The 24,125-nt window shown below is 50.1% G+C and overlaps 1 protein-coding gene across 1 annotated transcript; it reads right to left on the bottom strand.

Moving 5' to 3' along the window:
* Positions 1-14,661: 14,661 nt before the first annotated feature.
* On the bottom strand, positions 14,662-18,021 carry FAM174C (family with sequence similarity 174 member C). The gene is made up of 3 exons (XM_038739966.1): positions 17,780-18,021; positions 15,231-15,347; positions 14,662-14,794 (listed from the first exon to the last, which is right to left on the bottom strand). Exons 1-3 carry the CDS (start codon positions 18,019-18,021, stop codon positions 14,791-14,793), a joined length of 363 nt encoding a protein of 120 aa, XP_038595894.1. The 3' UTR covers positions 14,662-14,790.
* Positions 18,022-24,125: the final 6,104 nt, after the last annotated feature.

Raw genomic sequence — 24,125 nt, 5'->3', positions numbered from 1 at the left:
CCAGGATCTGGGACCCTGCTCTGATGCCATCCACCCCCACTCCAACTCCTCCCAGTCCTTCCCATTTTAGGGGTGGGCATCAGGAAGAAGTTCCCAACACCCAGAGCTAGAGTAAAGGCTAGGCACAGATCTCCCCAGGGGATCTAAGGAAAGACGTCGGGGGGGGGGGGGGGCGAGGGAAGGGACACAAACCTCCCTCAATTGGTGAACCCCAAATCCAGCAGGAAAGTAGAGGAAGGGTGTTCCCCAGTCCATCTGAGCATGCATGGCCCTGCCACAACTTGGCTCGGGCACAGTAACCAAACCAGAGGCAGTAGAATCCCAAGCTCCGAGACAATCCGATTAGACACTCATTTCCCGAGCTCACAGACCGCCCCCCCCCCCATCAATTCCCCAACCACTCAACCCCCACGCTCTGCCTCTCACCCCCCACGCAGGCAGGAATCAAAGCGAGGACTTTGCTCGTTAAGTGAAGACACATGTGGGACATTAAGGGCTAATTTACAACTCCTGGATGGGCAGACCCCCGGGTGGGGCCACGGGAAAATGATACAGAAAGCCGGGAAAGATAAACCCACTCAGGGACTGAGAAAAGTCGGGAAACGGAGAGTAATGGACAATCCCGAGGGCCTCATCTCGGCCTCATTCCCCTTCTCACCCCAAGGTACTAATGGTCATCCACTGAGTCTCCCATCTACTCCCCCCCCCCCAAAAAAAAAAAATATATTAATCCGCATAGACTTGACCCTTTCGGAACCGGGGCCTTAGGAAGCCAAGCAGCTCTCATCTTGTCCGTCTGTCTACTTCTTCCCTGCAGGTCCCCCATCCCACCCCCAGAAACCAACCCCAGGAACTTCTTCCCTCCCAATTCCGACTCAGCCCTGAGAAATTCCTTTCCCGACTACAGACTCGGGGCGATGCCCAAGAATGAACTAAGGGGAGCCGGGGAAGGAACTCTGATCCAGCGAGGGGGCAGTCACTTGCCCAAAGCAGTCCAGCACTGCAGAGGAGGAGGCAGGAACCAAGACACCGAAATTGCAGCGACCCCCGACCTACCCTCCGGGTCATGGTTTAGACAGTCCCCATCTCCCACACCCGAAGAGAGTCTCCTGGCTAAGGGCTCAACGAAAGTTAAGAAGGAGCTTCTTCCTCCCTCAGACTCCCCCAGGGGACGGCCTGGCTCGTGCCCTTCACCGGGACCCCTGCACAGGACCCCCATCGGCGCTTGGGAAGTACAAATTGACAATATATAGAGACGGGCCCTACTCTATTTATTTATTTATTTATTTTACTTGTACATTTCTATCCTATTTATTTTATTTTGTTGGTATGTTTGGTTCTGTTCTCTGTCTCCCCGTTTTAGACTGTGAGCCCACTGTTGGGTAGGGACTGTCTCTATGTGTTGCCAATTTGTACTTCCCAAGCGCTTAGTACAGTGCTCTGCACATAGTAAGCGCTCAATAAATACGACTGATTGATTGATTGATACCCTTCGCCTGCCTCGCAGGCCTGATGAGCCCAGGAGGTTGCTCCCAAGGCTGGGAAAAAAACACTGTGGGGCGGAGAGCGGCAGGGCCCAGTGATAGATGTGACAACATCGCCCCCTTGTGGCCAACAGGGGTCACGTTCGGTGTCGCCTGGGACGGCCTCTCCTCTGCCCCAGAAAGAGGTCTCCTCCGCTCATCGATCAATCAATCACTCACTGTTCTAAGCGCTGGGGTAGATACAAGATAATCGGGTTGGACACAGTCCCTGTCCCACATAAGGCTCACAGTCTTAATCCCCATTTTACGGATGAGGGAACTGAGGCACAGAGAAGTTAACTGACTTGCCCAAGGTCACACAGCAGACAAGTGGCAGAGCTGGGATCAGAACCCATGACCCTCTCATTCCCAGGCTAGGGACAGGTCAGAGAAACTGAAGCCCAGAGATGGGGATGGGGAATCGTTGGAAAGTTGCTAGTGCCCACGCACGGGCTGTTCCTAAAGAGAGCACAGGCTCCGTGACAGCCGTGAGGCCAGGTCTTCCCAACCCATGCTCCCAGTTTCCAGTTCATTCATTCACTCATTCAGTCGTATTTATTGAGCACTTACTGTGTGCAGAGCACTGTACTAAGCGCTTGGGAAGTACAAATCGGCAACATATAGAGATGGTCCCTACCCAACAACGGGCTCACAATCTAGAAGGGGGAGACAGACAACAAAACAAAACAAGTAGACTGGTGTCAATACCATCAGAATAAATAGAATTATAGCTATATACACATCATTAATGAAATTATAGTAATAAATATGTACAACTATACACAAGTGCTGTGGGCAGAGGAAGGGGGTGGGGGGGGGGCGATGGGGGGGGGAGGAGGAGGAGAGGAAATGGGGGGGCTCAGTCTGGAAAGGCCTCCTGGAAGGAGGTGAGCTCTCAGTAGGGCTTTGAAGGGAGGAAGAGAGCTAGTTTGGCGGATGTGTGGAAGGAGGGCATTCCAGGCCAGAGGTAGGATGTGGGCTGGGGATCAACGGCGGGACAGGCGAGAATGAGGCACAGTGAGGTTAGCTGCAGAGGAGCAGAGTGTGCGGGCTGGGCTGTAGAAAGAGAGAAGGGAGGTGAGGTAGGAGGGGGCGAGGTGATGGAGGGCTTTGAAGCCGAGAGTGAGGAGTTTTTGCTTGATTTGAAGGTTGATAGGCAACCACTGGAGATTTTTGAGGAGGGGAATGACATGCCCAGAGCGTTTCTGTACAAAGATAATCCGAGCAGCAGAGTGAAGTATAGACTGAAGTGGGGAGAGACAGGAGGATGGGAGATCAGAAAGGAGGCTGATGCAGTAATCCAGTCGGGATAGGATGAGAGTTTGAACCAGCAAGGTAGCGGTTTGGATGGAAAGGAAAGGGCAGATCTTGGTGATGTTGCAGAGGTAAAACCGGCAGGTTTTGGTGACAGATTGGATGTGTGGGGTGAATGAGAGAGCGGAGTCAAGGATGACACCAAGTTTGCAGGCTTGTGAGACGGGAAGGATGGTAGTGCCATCCACAGTGATGGGAAAGTCAGGGAGAGGACAGGGTTTGGAAGGGAAGATAAGGAGCTCAGTCTTGGACATGTTGAATTTCAGATAATAACAAATGGCATTTGTTAAGCGCTTACTATGTGCAAAGCACTGTTCTAAGCACTGGGGGGTACCAGGTGATCACGTTGTCCCACGTGGGGCTCACAGTCTTTATCCCCATTTGACAGATGAGGTAACTGAGGCTCAGAGAAGTTAAGTGACTTGCCCAAGGTCACACAGCAGACGTGGGGGAGCTGGGATTAGAGCCCACGTCTTCTGACTCCCAAGCCCATGCTCTTTCCACTGAGCCACGCTGCTTCTCTGGTGGGCAGACATTCAGATGGAGATGTCCTGAAGGCAGGAGGAGATAGGAGCCTGGAGGTGGGGAGAGAGAACAGGGGTGGAGATGTAGATGTGGGTGTCACCAGTGTAGAGATGACAGTTGAAGCCTTGAGAGCGAATGAATTCACCAAGGAAGTGAGTATAGATGGACAACAGAAGGGGACCAAGAACTGACCCTTGAGGAACCCCTACAGTAAGGCGTTCCTCAGTTGTGGATGAATTGGTGGCTGTCTGGACTGGAGTCCCAGCCTCACTCACCCCAGAGATCCGACAAGAACTAAGGGCTGGAAAGATCCTAAATCGAGAAGCAGTGTTGCCTAATGGAAAGAGCCCGGGCCTGGGAGTCCGAGGACCTGGGTTCTAATGTCGGCTCTGCCGGTTAGTTGCCTGCTGTGTGACCTTGGGTAAATTACTCACTTCTTTGTGCCTCAGTTTCCTCAACTGTAAAAGGGAGACAGGGACTCTGTCTGGCCTGATTGACTCGGATCTATCCCCAGAGCTTAGGACAGTACTTGACACATGGTAAGCACTTAACAACATAAATTATAATAAATTAGCTGTGTGTAGTCTGCCCGCCCTTCCTGCTTGCTGCTCTCTCTAAGAGTCCCACCTCCTTTCTGCCCATCCACACCCCCCCGGCAATGAGTAGCTGGCACCTGTGCCCACAGGGCTTGAGGCCATCTGTCCCCTGGCTGGGACTTGACTCTCTGTGAAAGGAATGAGCAGGGACTCTGAGGGTGATCTCCAAGCTCCAGCATTGTCCACAAAAATCTACTGGCCTGGGTGCCACTTGGAAGCGGGGGAGGGCATGTCTTCATTGCGTCTTCTCAGACAGACTGACATCACATCCCAGAGTCCTTATAGTCTGAGGGGCAAGGAAGGTGGGAGTCCCTGGTTACCAGGTCTAAATACAGCGGGAACCTTCACCTCGAGGGAAGGTGATGCTCCCTCTGGACCTTCCATTAGATTTCAGGAGCCAGCTTGAGGGTATCACTCTCACACACACGTACCACACATACACACAAATTCATGTCCTAATGGGACTCTGGTGGCCTTGATGATAGAAAAGGTTCACTGACTGTATAGCAGCCAGATCCCAAGAGGTTGAGAGACACAGAAAGAGGTTGAGCCCGAGAGAAACAAAAGAGACCCAGAGAGACAGCGAGACAGAGAGAAAAGGAAACGGGGAATCAGGGAGAGACAGAGAGAAGCACAGAGAAAGAGACACAGAAAGAGAGAGAAAGAGACAAAAGGACAGAAAACAAATAGAGAAAAGAAAGGGAAAGAAATAGAATAGGGACCTAACCAAACCACATAGAGGCCTAGATGGAGAAAAACAGGAGAGGGAGGAAGGATGGGGTTTTTGTTTGCTCTGGAGGTGGAGTGGGAGTGATAGCTGAAGCAGAACAAACACAGGCAGAATTAGAGAGGAAAACAAGGAGAGGCAGGAATCTCTGGCTGCCGGTATCATTTCTCTAGAACCCTTCATTCCCCTCCTCAAACACCTCCAGGGGCTCTCTTCATTGCCTCTTGCTTCAAATAGAAACTCCAGACCCGCAGCTTCCCACCCGCTGTCTACCTCTCTCCTATTCCTATCCCCTTTCTTCTCCCACTCCATCCCACCCCTCACTCTTATCTCCCCAGCCCAAGCAAATCTCCTCAGCTTCCCTCACCCTCTCTCCCATTTCCACCTCTCCCCCTGCCCTCCCCACCTCGGCTTTGCCAAACCAAGTCTGTCTCCACCCTCAAAGCCATTCCCTTCAGTAGCTCTTCCCCGCCTGATCTCCCACCTTCCCAATCACACCGTCTAATCAGCCACCTCAGTACTCCTGTGTATATCTGTTTGTTATTGATTCATCTATTCATTTGTATATCAATCTTATAATAGCTCACCTCCTCCAGGAGGCCTTCCCAGACTGAGCCCCCCCTTTTCCTCTGCTCCTCCTCCCCTCCCCATCGCCCCCACTCCCTCTGCCCTATCCCCTTCCCCTCCCCACAGCACTTGTATATATTTGTACATATTTATTATTCTATTAATGATGTGTACATAGCTATAATTCTCCTTATCTATTCTGATGGTATTGACACCTGTCTACTTGTTTCCTTTTGTTGTCTTTCTCCTTCTAGACTGTGAGCCCGTTGTTGGGTAGGGACCGTCTCTATATGTTGCCGATTTGTACTTTCCAAGCGCTTAGTACAGTGCTCTGCGCACAGTAAGTGCTCAATAAATACGATTGAATGAATGAATGAATAATGTCACCCATTAATGTCTACCGTCTCCCCCATTAAATGATCAACTCTGTGAGGGCAGGAATCATATCTTTTATTCCGGTATATTCCCCGACTGCCCAGTCCTGAGCTCCACACACAGCACCAAGTACAGTGTTCACTGTAAACGCCCAGTAATAGTAATTACAATGGCACTTGGCACTTACTATGTGCCAAGCCCTGTTCTAAGTGCTAGGGTAGATATAAATTGATCAGGTTGGACTCAGTCCCTGTCCCCCATGGGGCTCACCCTCTTAATCCCCATTTCACAGATGAGGTAACTGAGGCCCAGAGAAGTTAAGTGACTTGCCCAAGGTCACACAGCAGACACGTGGCAGAGTCGGAATTAGAATCCAGGTCCTTTCGACTCCCAGACCTGTGGTCTATCCATTAAGTCACGCTGCTTCTACAGTACTGTACAGAGCTCGGCACACAGTAGGAGCCCAGTACAGTACTCTGCACACTAAATGCCATACAGACTGGAGGCATTATGGATGTCTAATTATTCCAACCCCCACCTCACCCCCGGCAGTTCCCTCTCAGCCCTGGTTCCGGTCCTGTAGAGTGTAGCGCTGCGGGGAGTCAGGAAAAGCCGAAGGGACTGTTTTCTTCCCTGGCTCTGACCTTGAGCGGGAAGAGAAAACAAGAAAAAGGGAATTTTATGCTAATGCTTTCCGCCAAGGTGGGGGGGGGGGGAGGGGGAGAGAAGGGTGAAACTGGGAGAACAATGACAAATGAAGATTATAAATGCAAATGAAATGGAGAGATGGGGGTGGTGAGTGGGCCCCTCGGGTCTCTCGGGCCGAGAAGGGGAGCTTGGAATCTACCTCCTACCTCCCAGCTCCTTTCAGCATCCGCCCCCACCCCGCTCCAGCTCAGCTAAACTCCCCCCAGGCTGGTTGCCCGCCCCTATAAGCGGGGGCGAGGGATGGGGCGGTGGGAACCTTCTCTGCTGGGAAGCACCACAAAAGAAACTGACTAAACCCCATCGCTTTTATTTCCACATCTTCGGTTCCTAGCTCTCTCCACACCACCAGGATGGACTGAACAGTAGATGCGTGCAGCGCGTTGTGCTGTGCTGTACTGAGTTGCTACCGTGTGCAGAGGGCTGTGCTGAACGCCTGTTGTCTGCAGGGCACTGTACTGAGCACTCTCCGTGTGCCACTGTTCGACCATTAATGGAGTAGACAAACCGAGAAATAAGGTAATCCCGCGCCCCCTCTCTGCTTCTCAAAAGATGAAGACACACACACTCGTACACACACATTGGTACACACACCCCACCCCCCTTCTGGGACTAGGTCCGCATAGAGAGTCTGGAGACAGGGGGCTGGACTCGTTGACACCCGGGCACGCACAATGCAGACATTCGCACACCCCAAACATACAAGCACACAAATACGTGTGCACACGGACAGATGCATACACACGGACTAAGCGCACACCCATAGACCCGGGGCGCGGCGGGAGAGTCTCCTTTTGACCTTGCCGAGCACCGCGCTGCCAATCTCCCCGGCGTGAATCCCGCCAGGAATCCCAGCAGGAATCCTAGCAGGAATCCCGCCAGCTCAGTGCGGAGTGGCCCCGCTGCCCCAGGGAACGGGCGGGCAGTATCCGGCCCTTGTTTCCTGTCTGGCAGCAAAGACGTCCGGGGCTGTGGGGTAGGGGGGGATGATTATTTACCAATTGTTTTTTGCTTTTTGTTTTACCTCCCCAACATCCCCCGCCCGCCCCTCCCCGCCCCCTCCTTTCCTCTCGAAATGACAGAAAGCCGAGGTCTCTTCTGACCTCATTAGAGTAATTAATGAGCCTTTTGAAGCTGGTGAATCCGTTCTGAGCTGTGGGAAGTAGAGGAAGATCACAGCATTGGGAGAAGGGGCCGGGGGGGGGGGGGGAAGAAATGGGGGAGAAAAGCTGTCTTAACTCCTGCTAAAAGGAAGAAGGCAGGCGCAGGGAGAGGGAGGGGGGTGGGTAAGGAAGAGCCAATCCAGTTGGAAAACATGCACTCCCGGATCTCAGTCAAAAGGCGGTCCTGGGGGAATCTGGGTTGGGGATGGGGGAGGGAAGGAGGAGGGGCGGGAGAGACACCTGTTCTGCCGTACCTTAGTTGCCATCGAGTTTCTGGAAAGGGCTGGTGAGGAGGTAAGAGGGGCGAGGAACAGGGCCCACAAAGAAGGAGGACCTGTTTTCATTGTTTTAACCTGGAATTTGTAAAACGCTTTTCTATTTTTTTCCAAAGCTCTTTTCCCCCCCAGTGACTTCTTCCTCTCCTCCCAACATCCCTGTGAGGTAAGGAGGAGGAATGACTCCCCCAGCTTTAAAGATGATGAGACTGAGGCCCAGAGAGCTTAAGTGACTTGCCCAAGGTCACACAGCAGGCAGAGCCGGGACTCGAACCTGGGACTCCTGCCTCCCACTCCCATGCTTTTTCCACTGGGCCCTTCCTCTTCACCCCCTCCCCTCCCCCACCCACCCAGGGGAGGCCTTGGAAAGAGGGAAGGACAAAACATCCTCTGGGGGTGAGAAGGGAGGTGTTTGGGACCACTTGTCAGGCAGAAACACTTTCTGATCTGAAGCTGGGTATTAAAACCCTTTGAACGGCCTCAGAGAAAGGATGCGGAGCCCTTATCCTGAGCCTCCCATCTTCAAAGCTGCCCCAGCCTGAGCTAGAGATGAGAAACCAATCATTAGAGTCAGTTCATTAAAAAGCTGGAGATATTGGGTGTGTGTGGGTTGGGGGGAGCCATGAGCCAATATCCAGACGAGCCAGTCTCTGTCTGTTAAATCCAATGGGTCTCCCGATGTGTCCAGAATGTCCCCAGCCCCTATCCTCCTCAATTCGCTTCCCCCCTACCCCCCACGAAAATGCTAACTTTCCCGGCTCCGAACCAATGCCCCCTCCCCCCCACACACACCCCTCCCCGCCCAGCATACCTTTCCCTTTCCTCTCTCCCCTTCCCTCTCTCCCCTTCCAAAATTCCCCTGGAGACCCACCTCCTCCGGGAGGATGGACATTCTGATTCCCTGAATCCCTGCTGCTCCACCTCCCGCCCCCCCACCTCCCCCACCCTATCCAAGATGCTCTATGGCTGGGATATGGCACTTGGATAAACTCAGGTGCCACGGAATTTGGCAGCAGGAGCCGTAGCAGAGGGACTCTGGGGACTCTCGGCTTCAAGGCTCTCCATTCATTTCATTCATTCAATGGTATTTATTGAGCGCTTACTCTGCTTACTGTGTGCAGAGCATCCATGTCCATCACCTTGCCCCCTCCTACCTCACCTCCCTTCTCTCCTTCTACAGCCCAGCCCGCACCCTCTGCTCCTCTGCTGCTAACCTCCTCACTGTACCTCATTCTTGCCTGTCCCGCCATCGAACCCCACGTCCTTCCCCTGGCCTGGAATGCCTTCCCACAATACATCCACCAAGCTAGCTCTCTTCCTCCCTTCAAAGCCTGAGAGCTCACCTCCTCCAAGAGGCCTTCCCAGACTGAGCCCTTTTTCCTCTCCTCCTCCCCATACCACAGCACTTGTATATATATTTGTACAGATTTATTACTCTATTTTACTTGTACATATTTACTATTCTGTTTATTTTGTTAATGATGTGCATTTAGCTTTAATTCTACTTGTTCTGATGACTTTGACACCTGTCTACATGTTTTGTTTTGTTGTCTGTCTCCCCCTTCTAGACTGTGAAACCGTTGTTGGGTAGGGACCGTCTCTGTATGTTGCCAACTTGTACTTCCCAAGCACTTAGTACAGTGCTCTGCACACAGTTAGTGCTCAATAAATACGATTGAATGAATGAATGACTACAGTCCCCCCTGTAGACTGTAAGCTCTTTGTGGGAAGGGAACATGTCTACCAACTTTGTTATAATGTAATAAAAATAATAATAATAATGGCATTTGTTAAGCGCTTACTATGATCGTTGGGGGGATACAAGATAATCAGGTTGTCCCACATGGGGCTCACAATCTTAGTCCCCATTTTCAGATGAGGTAACTGAGGCACAGAGAAGTGAAGTGACTTGCCCAAAGTCACACAGCTGACAATCAATGAATCAATCATATTTATTGAGCACTTACTGTGTGCAGAGCACTGTACTAAGCGCTTGGGAAGTACAAGTTGGCAACATATAGAGACAGTCCCTACCCAAAAGTGGGCTCACAGTCTAAAAGGGGGAGACAGAGAACAAAACCAAACATACTAACAAAATAAAATAAATAGAATAGATATGTACAAGTAAAATAAATAAATAGAGTAATAAATATGTACAAACATATATCATCAATCGTATTTATTGAGCGCCTACTATGTGCAGAGCACTGTACTAAGCGCTTGTATCTATATGTATATATATATATATACATATATATAGGTGCTGTGGGGAAGAGAAGGTAAGATGGGGGGATGGAGAGGGGGACGAGGGGGAGAGGAAGGAAGGGGCTCAGTCTGGGAAGGCCTCCTGGAGGAGGTGAGCTCTCAGTAGGGCCTTGAAGGGAGGAAGAGAGCTAGCTTGGTGGATGGGCAGAGGGAGGGCATTCCAGGCCAGGAGGATGATGTGGACGGGGGTCGATGGCGGGACAGGCGAGAACGAGGTACGGTGAGGAGATTAGTGGCAAAGGAGCGGAGGGTGCGGGGTGGGCTGTAGAAGGAGAGAAGGGAGGTGAGGTAGGAGGGGGCGAGGTGATGGACAGCCTTGAAGCCCAGGATGAGGAGTTTCTGCCTGATGACAAGTGGCAGAGCCGGGATTAGAACCCATGACTGCTGACTCCCAAGCCCGTGCTCTTTCCAGTGAGCCACAATGCTTCTCTGCGTACTCTCCCAAACAGTACAGTGCCCTGCACATAGGGAGTGCTCAGTAAATACCATTGATTGAAAATGAAAATAGCAGACAGCCCCGTTCCCTATCCCCAGTTGGACGGTGACATTAATTTGGTACGAGAGTGCCACCTAGTGGTGTGTAACCACACAGCAGGCGATTCTCTTCCCCCCGCCCCCTCCTTCCCTCCCTCCCTCCCTCCCTCCCTCCTTCCCACTCAAACTAGCTCCCCAGCCTGTACTCTCCCTTTCCAGATTCCCCCTGTGCCATCCGAACAAAGTCCTGGGATCCCACAGCCTGCAGAAGCTAGTTCCTGTACACCTGGTCACCTTATAACCTCTCCAGCGCTTGGAACAGTGCTTTGCACATGGTAGGCTCTTGATAAATGCCATCATCATTCTTATTATCATGATCCTGGGAATCAGAAGGACCTGGGTTCTAATCCTGGCTCCGCCTCTTGTCTGTTGCGTGACCTGGGCAAGTCATTTCACTTCTCTGTGCTTCAGTTATCTCACCTGTAAAATGGGGATTAAGACTGTGTGCCCCATGTGGGACAGGGACTGTGTCCAACCTGATTATCTTGTATCTGCCCCAGCACTAGAACAGTGCTTGACACATAGAAGGCACATAGAAACATACACATACACACATACATACATACACATACACCACATAGAAGGCGATTAAAACATACCATCATCATCACTCAGTGACTCTCTGAAAACAACAGATTCTACTGGTTACGGCATGGGCCTAGGAGTCAGGAGGACCTGAGTTCTAATCCTGTCTGCTGTGTGATGTTGGACCAGACCCTTCACTTCTCTGTGCCTCAGTTACCTTATCTGTAAAATGGGGATTAAGACCCCATGTGGGACAGAGACTGTGTCCAACCTGATTAACTCGTATCTACCCAAGCGCTCAGTAGAGTGCCTGTCACTGCCTGGAAAGTTTAACCCTTCTCCAAGAGTATGAGCCCTCCATCAGAGAGAAGCAGCGTGACTCAAGGGAAAGAGCATGGGCTTGAGAGTCAGAGGTCATGGGTTCAACTCCTGGCTCCGCCAATTGTCAGCTGTGTAACCTTGAGCAAGTCACTTAGCTTCTCTGTACCTCAGTTCCCCCATCTGTAAAATGGGGATGAAGACTGTGAGCCCCACGTGGGACAACCTGATCACCTTGTATCCTCCCCAGCGCTTAGAACAGTGCTTTGCACATAGTAAGCACTTAACAAATGCCAACATTATTATTATTCATTCATTCAATCGTATTGTTTGAGTGCTTACTGTGTGCAGAGCACTGTACTAAATGCTTGGGAAGTACAAGTTGGCAACATATAGAGACGGTCCCTACCCAACAGCGGGCTCACAGTCTAGAAGACTGTGAAGATTGTGTCTAGAAGAAGAAGTTTGCAGAGCACTGTACTAAGCACCTGAGAGAGTACAGGGGGTGGGGAGAGCTCGACCCACTGGAAAGAGCTCAGAACTAGGAGCCAGGAGTTCTGGGCCCTTAGCTCTGCCCTTGGCCCACTGGGTGACCTTGGGCAAGCCACATCATTTCTCTGGATCTCAGCGTTCTCATCTATAAAATGGGGGATAAGATGCCCGCTCTTCCTTCCTCTTAGGTTGAGAGTCCTGTGTGGGACAAGGACTCTGGTCAGACTTGGTTATCTTGGATTTATCCCCATGCTCGGGCCCAGTGCTTAGCACGTAGTAGGCACTTAAATACCAGAACGAAAACTTGGTTTTTCTGTTCACCCCTATCACTCCTTAACCTCCAGGCCCCTTAGGCAAGGGTGATCTAGCATGACCTAAAGGAAAGGGCACAGTCCTGAGTGTCAGAGGATCTAGGTTCTAATCCCAGCTCTGCCAGTCAGTTGCCTGCTGTGTGACCTTGGGCAAGCCACTTCACTTTCCTGTCACTCCATTTCCTCATCTGGCAAATGGAGATTCAGTACCTGTTCTCTGTTCTTCCTCCTTTTACTGTGAGTGCCCTGTGGATCAGAGACTGGGTCCAACCTGACGATCTTGTGCTTAGTACAGTGCTTGGCACAGAAGAAGCGCATAACAAACATCCCCATCATTATTACTATTATTGTTATTTTGCCAGCAGCAGAATCGAGGGTGCAAAGGGGTGGGGGGTGAGATGCCCAAGTTGGAGTGATGCTGGACTTTCATCTTGTATCTACCCCAGTGCTTAGTAGAGTGCTTGGCACAGAGGAAGCTCAACAGGGGCAATGTGGCCTAATGACAAATCCTCATTCTACCACTGTGCATCATCATCGGGAAGGAAACGTGTCAAACAACTCTTTTATTGTACTCTCCCAAGCGCTTACTACAGTGCTCTGTAGATGGTAAGTACTCTTATAACTACCATCAATTGATTGACTGAAGTCCCTTAGGCTCTTCAGGCCTTCAGTTGGCTCACCTGTAAAACGGAAAGTAATCCTACCTCACAGGGATGTTGTGAGGATCAAATGAGGGAACCCACGTGGAAGCACTTGGGGGGGGGTGGAAGCGGGGAGAAGCCTCTACCAATTCAAAGAGGCTATTGCTACAGATTGAACTTCCTCAGGGGCTGTGAGACCTAGAGGCCCAAAATGCCACATCCAAATCCTTGAGCTGTTCCATCAGTTTCTTTTTGTTTTTTTTGTTTCTTTTAATGGTATCTGTTAAGTGCTTACTATGTGCCAGGCACTGTACTAAGTGCTGGGGTCAATACAAGCTAATCAGGTTGGACACATGGGGCTCGCAGTCTTAATCCCCATTTTACAGATGAGGTAACTGAAAAGAAGTTAGGTGACTTGCCCAAGGTCAGACAGCAGACAAGTGACAGAGCCAAGATTAGAACCCAGGCCTTTCTGTCTCCCAGGGCTCATGATCTTTCCACTATGCCACGCAGCGACTCCTGTGAGGCAAACTCAAACATAGTATAGCAAACAGCAAAGTTAGGAGTTAGAAGTCAGTCTCCTACACTGAAACGATGCTCACTGCCACCCAGCTGCATTGGGTAGGCCATGGGACAAGAACGGAAGATGGTAGGATACCCAATCAGCTGCTGTATGGCAAGTGGCAATGAGGCAACTGCAAATGAGAAGGACAGAAGAAATGCTTTCCTGATGCCATGAAGCAAAACATCTTGGCTGAAAGTTGAGAGACAATTGAGGCAGGCTAATCAGTATGGTGCACTGCAAGCCAGAATGGAGTGGCTTTTTCAGAGCAGAAGCTTTGAAAGGATTATGAGATCAAGAGGCAAAAACAGCATCAGGCCCTGTGAATGACAAACCTGGCAGCAGAACAAAGGACCAATCTTTGTTGTGAGGACGTAGCGAGGAGAGTCGGGGCTCTCGGGTGGTCCTTCGCTAACCATGAGGACGAGTACCTGGGGGGCCATCATCACATGGTTCCTCCAAGCGTCCTGGTGCCACTGTCAGAGCCGGAGTCTGGGGCCGGACATGCCAGATGGAGAGATGGACCCTGGTTTTCTCCAAAAAGTTGTCCCTCCCAACTGCCGTCCCCCTATCCCTACCCCCAGTTGGAAAAAAAAAACACAAAGACAGTGAGTCTCCCACTTTCACTTTGCTATTTATTTGAATTATCTGGTCCCTGTGCACTCAGCAAACAATCTGAAAAGCCAAAATGCCAACAAAATCAAACACATCTTGGGAGAAGGGGGCTGGGGGAGGGGGGGAGGGGTCGTCTGGTTTATTTAGGAGAGGAAATCCACCCTTAGCATTATAGTATTTATACCCATCCTCAGCACTAATGTACATACGAACAGTCAATTATTTATTTGTTTTATTGGTAAATAATTTATTTCTTTCGTTGCTGATGCATTCTCCCAAATGCTTGGGAAAAATGACTTCAACCCTCCCGGCCCCCTACGGCCAGAGAGATAACGGTCCCCATCTCCCCCATGGAACTGCATCAGTGAGTGGTCCCGTCAGCCAGGGGCTGTTTCAGTTTGAAAGGAAGTGGGGAGCAGGAGGGAGACATTGCAGGGAAACTGAGACCCCAGCCACCTCCCAGGTCCTCAGAGTCTCTGGCTTTGTACCCCAACTAGGAATGTTCAGAGATCTGCACCAACCCCAAATTGCAGTGCAACAAGGCATTCCTGGGCCCAAGTATGCCCTCCCTCACCCCCCTACACACATTTCAGCATTCCCCTCCAACCTCCCTCCCGCCACCCCCCACCCCCCATTATAAACATTGTACGGTGCATTAACCGTTAGAAAAATAAACGCGGGCTATCCTCGGCTCTCTGGCCCCATGGCCCCCCATCTCAGTTGGTCTGGACAGTGGCCAACCATGGACTCCAGATCATCATCTGGAAGACATAAGCCCCCAGGGTGGGTCATTTGTGGCCTGAACAGATGAACAGATTGGTTGGGGGCTGGGGGAGGCAGGGTGAGGGGGTGAGGGAAGTGGGTACAAGGGGACTCTCACAACAGGAACATCTTTATGGAGTGACTTGGAGGCAGGGGGACGGACTGGGTGAGCACTGGTCACCCCAAGGAGACCCCTCCCTTCATATAATCTCACATATCACTTCCCCCATCCCTGCTCCTTCACCCTTCCCCTTCACCCTGGCCCATTTGAGGGCCTACCAAGCAGTTTGTCTAGTTCACTGAGCATCCAGAGGAGACCTGTGGAGGGGTGAAAGTGGGGCATCCCAGAATGGGCATGGGGTAGAGAGGTGTTTGGGATTGTGGTGTCAGGTACCGCCCCCCCCCTTAAAAAAAAAAAAAGGCAAGAAATTTTACCGTCTCAGATTCCTGGTCTCAAGGATCGTGTCTTCATCACTGTCCGGAAAGGCTAACTCCATGGTGTCATCCATGTTGGAAAGCAGACCGTATTTCTTCTTCTGAGGCTTCTTTAACCTGCAACACATGTCCCAGAAGACGTAGCCTTCAGCAGTGGTCCCAAATATATTAAATGCCTCCCCTGTCCTTCCCACTCCCTCCTCTCCTCCCCCAACCAAATCCCTATGGAGTTCTGGCAGAAAACTGAGGGAGGGGGAGACTCATCTTTTTCCCCATAACAGTGTGACCCAGTAGAATGAGCTCGAGTCTGGGAGTCAGAGGACCCGAGTTCTAACCCCAGCTCCACCATTTGTCTGCTGTGTGACCTTGGGCAAGTCATTTCACTTCTCTGTGCCTCAATTACTTCAGTTGTAAAAGGAGGATTATGACTGTGACAGGGACTATGTCTAACCTGATTATCTTGTATCGATCCCCAGAACTTAATACAGTGCCTGGCACATAGTAAGTGCTTAACAAATTTTTTTAAAATGGTATAACAGCCCAAAATGCTGAAAGGGGGGAGGGGAGGTGCTGTTCCTCCAAATAACTTGCAGACAATCTCAGTCTGGTCCAGCCAAATCCAGATCAAAACTCTCGGCTTGTCCAGAGGTGGAATAACTGGGGTTTCACCCACCGGGCCCCTGAAGTTTTAGTGGGGAAGAAGTCTATTCAAGGCTCTAGGCATCTGGAAGCACTGAGATCTCTCTACCTGGAGACAGTGGTATATTTTTCAGAGCCAGTGGGCACAGAGCAGTTCCAAACACAGGCACCCCAGGGAGTTTAAAGGGCTCTCATCACCCCTTGCCCCCAGTGCTCAACAACCAGTCACAGCAACCCAAAAGAAAGAGTGGGGCTCCTGCCAACTTTTCCTCGGTGGTGGGGACGGTGCGGGGAAAGGAAGCTGAAATATACCACTATCCTTCAAGGGTCTTTAGAGAAGGGCTGGGTGGATGTTTCCAAGGAAATGGCACAGGGCCCAGTCACTGGCCTCATTTTGGGTTGGCTAGATTCCCTGGCACTGCTCTCCCACTGAGCCGGTCGAAGCCTCAAGATGAGGGGGAAGGGAGAGGGGGGATGTATGCACCGTCACCCCCGATGCAAAAGGGTCCGGGGCAAAGGCCCAAACCAGGAAAAAAAAAAAAGGCATGAGATGTTGCTGTCCGTGGTGCTGGAGGTTCTTAGCTCAGGTACCGCGATCTTTCTTCCTCCTCTTCTCCCTTCATCCCCCAACTCTTGACAGGGAGCTTAGGGAACTCCAGAGGGTTGGGAGGAAGCAGTGAGGAAGAGGCACCCTTCCCTGCCTCCCCCAAGCCCCGGGAACTCAGATCGATACTTCCAAGGCCGAGGAAACTTAACTGAGCGGAGAGGAATCGGTCCAAACTAGTTCGGATATCGGCGATGCCCGCCGGGCCGCATCCTAAAACTTCCGCATGGAGGGGGAAAGGAGTGGAGGGAGGGACAGGGGTCACTGACGCCTGTCTACTTGTTTTGTTTTGGGGTCTGTCTCCCCCTTCTAGACTGTGAGCCCGTTGTTGGGTGGGGACCGTCTCTACCTGTTGCCGACTTGGACTTCCCAAGCGCTTTGGCACAGCGCTCTGCACACAGTAAGTAAGCGCTCAATAAATTCATTCATTCATTCATTCAATCGTATTTATTGAGCGCTTACCGTGTGCAGAGCACTGGACTAAGCGCTTGGGAAGTCCAAGCTGGCAACATGGAGAGACTGTCATCATCATCATCATCAATCGTATTTATTGAGCGCTTACTATGTGCAGAGCACTGTACTAAGCGCTTGGGAAGTACAAATTGGCAACATATAGAGACAGTCCCTACCCAACAGTGGGCTCACAGTCTAAAAGGGGGAGACAGAGAACAAAACCAAACATACTAACAAAATAAAATAAATCATCATCATCATCATCATCAATTGTATTTATTGAGCGCTTACTATGTGCAGAGCACTGTATTAAGCGCTTGGGAAGTACAAACTGGCAACATATAGAGACAGTCCCTACCCAACAGTGGGCTCACAGTCTAAAAGGGGGAGACAGAGAACAAAACCAAACATACTAACAAAATAAAAGAAATAGAATAGATATGTACAAGTAAAATAAACAAATAGAGTAATAAATATGTACAAACATATATACAGGTGCTGTGGGGAAGGGAAGGAGGTAAGATGGGGGGATGGAGAGGGGGACGAGGGGGAGAGGAAGGAAGGGGCTCAGTCTGGGAAGGCCTCCTGGAGGAGGTGAGCTCTCAGTAGGGCCTTGAAGGGACCTTGAAGGCCTGTCCCTACCCAACAGTGGGTTTACAGTCTAGAAGGGGGATAAATACGATTGAATGAATGAATGAATGAGCGCCCGAAAGTGGGGAGTCATATGTCACACACACACACACACACACACACACACACTCTTTCTATCCATGGGGGGGCCACGTGACATCGAGGTACAGCCAGATTGGAGAAGGTGGCACAACGGCCCCTCCCCCCCTCCCACGTGACTCACCTGAGGGCCCGGATGAGGAAGTACAGAGCAGCTAGGATGCAGATGCCGCTGAGCACAGCAAAGGCCCGTGTTGCCACGGAACCGCGAGCGGGATCCGGCCCCCTCAGCCACGTACTGTTGTGCGGAAGGAGCGGGGTGTCCGGGAGGCTTCCGTTGGTCGCGGGCGGCGGCGATGGTGCAACCTGTCCGTCGGCGACTCGGAAGCCCCAGAGCAGCACGAGCAGCAGGAGACTCGGCCCCATGGCGGGGGGGGGCGGGAGGGGCGGAGAAGAGGCGGTGGCGGTAGGTTCCGCTCCGTCACGCAGCTTGTCAATCACGGGAGAAACGGCAACTCGGCAGCCAATGGCTGAGGCGGCAGAGGGCGGGCCGGAACCGAACGGCGCCTGCGTAATCCGCTGCGCTCCGCCGGCCCCGTTACCCATAATGCCTGAGCCTGATTACCATATTCAAATTAGCCGGGGCCGTAGAGTGATGGGTGGGCCGGGAGGCAGTTCATTCATTCAGTCGTATTTATTGAGCGCTTACTGTGTGCGGAGCACTGTTCTAAGCACTGGGGAGGTTACAAGGTGATCAGGTGGTCCCACGGGGGGCCTCACAGTCTTCATCCCCATTTTACAGATGAGGGAACTGAGGCCCAGTGAAGTGACATGCCCAAAGTCACACAGCTGACAAGTGGCAGTCGGCATTTGAACCCACGACCTCTGACCCCAAAGCCCGTGCTCTTTCCACTGAGCCACACTGCTTCTCTATCAAATTCAATCGTATTTATTGAGCGCTTACTGTGTGCGGAGCACTGTACTAAGCGCTTGGAAAGCACAACTCGGCAACATATAGAGACGATCCCTACCCAACAACGGGCTCACAGTCACAAGGGGAAGACAGACAGCAAAACAAGTAGACAGGTGTCAATACCATCAAAATTAATAGAATTATAGATGTATACACATCATTAATAATATAGAGTAATATATAAGTACAAATATACACAAGTGCTGTGGGGAGGAGCGGGGGGGGTTGATAGCGAAGGGAGGAGGAGCAGAGGATAAGGGGGGCTCAGTGTGGGAAGGCCTCCTGGAGGAGGTGAGCTCTCAGTAGGGCTTTGAAAAGGGAAGAGAGCTAGTTCGGCGAATGTGAGGAGGGAGGGCATTCCAGGCCAGAGGTAGGACGTGGGCCGGGGGTCGACAGCGGGACAGGCGAGAACGAGGCACGGTGAGGAGGTTGGCGGCAGAAGAGCGGATGGAGTTCTGCCCCGAGGAAGGAGGCATCCACTATGCAGGCGACTTCTGCCAAACTCAGGGATCCTTTCCAAATCCGGCTTATGCCCCAAATTCAGTTCATAGAGCAACCAAGTTCATAAAGTTTGAATGTGTGAGCTGGGAGTTAGGAGATCTGGGTTAATAATGATGATGGCATTTGTTAGCGATTACTATGTGCCAGGCACTGTACCAAACCCTGAAGTGGATACATGAAAATCGAGTTGGACACAGTCCCTGCCCCATGTGAGGCTCACAGTCTCAATTCCCCTTTTTACAGGGGCTGTGCCAACCCAACTACCTTGTTGGTGTAGTGGATAGAGCACAGGCCTGGGAGTCAGAAGGTCATGGGTTCTAATCCTGCCTCTGCCACTTGCCTGCTGTATGACCTGGGGCAAGTCATTTTACTTCTCTGTGCCTTAATTACCTCATCTGTAAAATGGGAATCGAGACTGTCCAACCCAATTTGCTTGTATCCACCCCAGTGCTTAGTACAGTGCCTGGCACATAGTAAGTGTTTAACAAATACCATTATTATAAGCACTTAGTACAGTGCTCTGCACACAGTAAGCACTCAATAAATAAGATTGAATGAATGAATCTACCCCAGCACTTAGTACAGTGCCTGGCACAAAGAGCTTAAATTCCATTGTTATTATTATCCACAGCTGTCTCTCACTGACTCACATGCCCACAACTCCCACCAGCTCTTCTAAGACATCTCCCTCTTGAAGCTCCCAGTCCCTCTACCACCTCCCTCCTTAACCCCTGATGATCTTACCAGCTACTTATGTAAATATCCATATAGTCGGTTGCTTCCCTTACCTGTAATTTATTTAAATGCCTCCCCTACTACACTGTAAACTCCATGAGGACAAGGATCCTGCCTACCAACCACAGGACTCTGCACAAAATAAGTGTTCAATAAATATCATATTGGTAAAATCAAAGCTATCAGGCATGCCCATGTCCCAAATTCCCCATCACCCCCTCAACACTCTACTCCTGCTTCCTAGCTGTCTCCCAAGAGCAAATCTCCCCCGATCCATAAATTCATTCCCTCTGCCTATGCACACTATGTAAGTGCTTAATTTGTTAAGCACTTACTATGTGCCTAGCACTGTACTAAGTGCTAGAGTGGATACAAGCAAATCGGGTTGGACACAGTCCTTGTTCCGCATAAGACTCACAATCTTCACTCCCATTTTACAGATGAGGTAACAGAGGCCCAGAGAAGTGAAGTGACTTGCCACAGTCATATAACGGACAAGTGGCAGAGCCAGGATTAGAACTCAGGTCCTTCTTCCTCCCAGGCCAATGCTATTTCCACTGAGCCATGCTGCTTCTAATCCCTTCAGCCCCATAGCACTTAAGTACATATCCATAATTTATACATATTAATGTCCCCCTCTAGACTGTAAGCTCCTTGCAGGCAGGGACCATATCTACCAAATCTGTCATATTGTACTCTCCCAAATGCTTAGTACGGTACTCTCCACACAGTAAGTGCTCAATAAATATGATTGATTGATTTTTGACCTCTCTAGTTGTAAATATTTTTATGTTTTACTATTAGAGTTTAAGCTCCTTGTTTGCAGAGAACATGCCACTTGGTTATTCTGTATTTCCCAAGTGCCTGGTACAGTGTACTACACCAAGTGCGTGTTCAATAAATGCTCCCATGAAGACTAGTAAGTGCTTACTATCCACTAAGCATTGGGCTAGGTATGAGATAAGCCAATTAGTCTCTGTCCCAGAGAGGGTTCAAAAACTAAGAGGTGAGGAGAGCAGATATCTTAACCCCATTTTACAGATGAGGAAACTGAGAAGTGACTTACCCAAGGACACACAGCAGGCCAGTTACAGAACTGGGATTTGAATTCCAACTGCCAGCTCTTTCCACTAGGTTCAGCTGTCTCTTAGCAGTGATGATGATAGTATTGATTAAACACTTATAGATGTGTGGTATTAGTTGCTTGGGAAGAATAACCAAGTGGTATGTTCCCTGCCCGCATGAAGCTTACACTCTTAGCAGTAAAACATAAAAATATTCATAACTAGAGAGCTCAAAAATCAATCTTATTTATTGAGTGCTTACTGTCATGAGAAATAATTGAATGCACAATGACTAATATATTCAGAAGTGCTGAGGACAGGTTTGAATATATGGGGGAGGAATTATGGCATTTGTTAAGTGCTTACTTTATTCCAGGCACTGTAGTAAGCACTGAGATAGATAACAAGATAATCAGGTTGGACACAGTCTGTGACTCACATGGGGCTCACAGTAATAATCCCCATTTTACAGATGAAGTAACTGAGGCACAGAGAAGTTCACATGTGCTGTTGGGTTAATAGGACAGGGTGTTAGGAATTATTCAGAGAAGCTTAGTGGAAAAGGTGAAATTTGGGGAGAGTTGTGAATGTGGGGACACATTCCCTGCCTACACAGAGCTTACATTAATGGGGGAAGACAGAAAAAAAAAAACCATTCACATATAAAATAGTTAAATTACATAAGTGTACAACTGAATAAACATAATACTAATAATTGTGGTATTTGTTAAGCACTTACTATGTCTCAGGCACTGTACTAAGTGCTGGGGTAGATAACATTAGCTTGGACACAGTCCATGTCCCCATTGAAACTCACAGTATTAATCCACATTTTACAAATGAGGAAGAGGAGGCCCAGAGAAGTGAAGTGATTTGTGCAAGGTCACACAGAAGACAAGTGGAGGAGACAAGATTAGAACCCAGGTCCTCTGACTCCCAGGCCATGCTCTTTCCGCTAGACTACACTCCTTCTCAACATGTACGTACACATAAACATATACTCAAACACGCTGAGGATGGATAGAAGTTCAAAAGTGATGTACATATCCATCATTGTTTATATTAATGTCCATCTCCCCCTCTAGATTGTAAACTCTCTGTGGGCAGGGAACATGTCTACCAACCCAAGTGCTTAGTTCAGTGCTCTGCACAAGGTAAGCATTCAGTACGAGAGTGTGGCGTGGTGCCACACAGAGCCATGGGCCCGAAAGCCGGAGGTTCCGGGTTTGAGTCCCATCTCTGACACCCGTTTGCTGTGTGGCTTTGGACAAGTCACTTAACCTTCCCATGCCTCAGTTTCCCCAGGTGTAAATTAGGGGTAATAATACCTGAACCCTATCTCGCAGGGAGGTGAGGAGTAAACTAAATAATTTCCAGACTAAGCCCCCTTTTTCCTAAACTCCCCTTCCCCCATCGCCCCAACTCACTCCCTTTGCTCTACCCCCCCAACCCACAGCACTTGTGTATATATATACATATCTATAATTCTAGTTATTTATATTAACGCCTGTTTACTTGTTTTGATGTGTATAAATATCTACAATTCTATTTATTTCTACTGACGCCCATTTACTTGCTTTGATGTCTGTCTCCCCCCTCTAGACTGTGAGCCCGTTGTGGGGCAGGGATTGTCTCTCTGTTGCAGTATTGAACTTTCTAAGCACTTAGTACAGTGCTGCACATAGTAAGCCCTCAAATACAACTGAATGAATGAATACCACTGTTTGAATTCCCAATAACTCTTCAGCCTGATTCAGAAACTACACATCTACAAACTGAAAGGCAAACCCTCCCCCAGGCTCTGCCGGTCTCACCTCCACAACATCGCCAAGATCCACCCTTTCCTCTACATCCAAACTGCTACCATGCTGGTTCAATCTCTCATCCTATCCCGACTGGATTACTGCATCAGGCTCCTCTCTGATCTCCCATCCTCCTGTCTCTCCCCGCTTCAGTCTATACTTCATTCTGCTGCCCGGATTATCTTTGTACAGAAGCGCTCTGGGCATGTCACTCCCCTCCTCAAAAATCTCCAGTGGTTGCCCGTCAACCTACGAATCAAGCAAAAACTCACTCTTGGCTTCAAGGCTCTCCATCACCTCGCCCCCTCCTACCTCACCTCCCTTCTCTCCTTCTACAGCCCAGCCTGAACCCTCTGCTGCTAACCTCCTCACTGTGCCTCGCTCTCACCTGTCCCACCATCGACCCCCGGCCCACATCCTTCCCCTGGCCTGGAATGCCCTCCCTCCACACATGCACCAAACTAGCTCTCTTCCTCCCTTCAAAGCCCTACTGAGAGCTCACCTCCTCCGGTAGGCCTTCCCAGACTGAGCCCCCTTTTTCCTCTTCTCCTCCCCATTGCCCCCCCTCTGCCCTACCTCCTTCCCCTCCCCAGAGAACTTGTATATATTTGTACATATTTATTACTCTATTTTACTTGTACATATTTACTACTCTATTTTATTAATGATGTGCATATAGCTATAATTCTATTTATTCTGACGGTTTTGAAACCTGTCTACATGGTTTGTTTTGTTGTCTGTCTCCCCCTTCTAGACTGTGAGCCCATTGTTGGGTAGGGACCGTCTCTATATGTTGCCGACTTGTACTTCCCGAGCGCACAGTAAGCGCACAGTGAGCACACAGTAAGCGCTCAATAAATACGATTGAATGAATGAATGAGTCATCTACACCAGCTATCTCAAATTCCTGTCCTCCAATTCTCTCCTAAACCCCCTCCAATCTGGATTCCCTCCCCTTCACTAAACTGAAACCGCCCTCTCAAAGGTCACCAATGAGCTCCTTCTTGCAAAATTCAACGGCTTCTATTCCATCCTAATCCTCAACCTCTCTCAGCTGCCTTTGACACTGTGGACCACCCCCTTCTCCTGGAAACATTATCCAACCTTGGCTTCACTGACTCTGTCTTCTCCTGGTTCTCCTCTTATCTCTCTGGCCATTCACTCTCAGTCTCCACAGGATCCTCCTCTGCCTCCCACCCCCTAACTGTGAGGTCCCTCAAGGTTCAGTTCTCAATCCCCTTCTATTCTCCATCTACACTCATTCCCTTGGAGAACTCATTCGCTCCCATGGCTTTAAGCAGCGGGGCTTAGTGGAAAGAGCATTGGCTTGGGAGTCAGAGGTTGTGGATTCTAATCCCAGCTCCACCATTTATCATCTGTGTGACTTTGAGGCACAGAGAAGTTAAGTGACTTGCTCAATTACCTCATCTGTAAAATAGGGATTCTGACTGAGCC

The sequence above is a fragment of the Tachyglossus aculeatus genome, chromosome X1, assembly GCF_015852505.1.
Source record: "Tachyglossus aculeatus isolate mTacAcu1 chromosome X1, mTacAcu1.pri, whole genome shotgun sequence".
In the NCBI taxonomy this organism is placed as follows: domain Eukaryota; kingdom Metazoa; phylum Chordata; class Mammalia; order Monotremata; family Tachyglossidae; genus Tachyglossus; species Tachyglossus aculeatus.
Note: the sequence above shows the minus strand (reverse complement) of the source record. Positions and strands in the feature narration are given on the sequence as shown.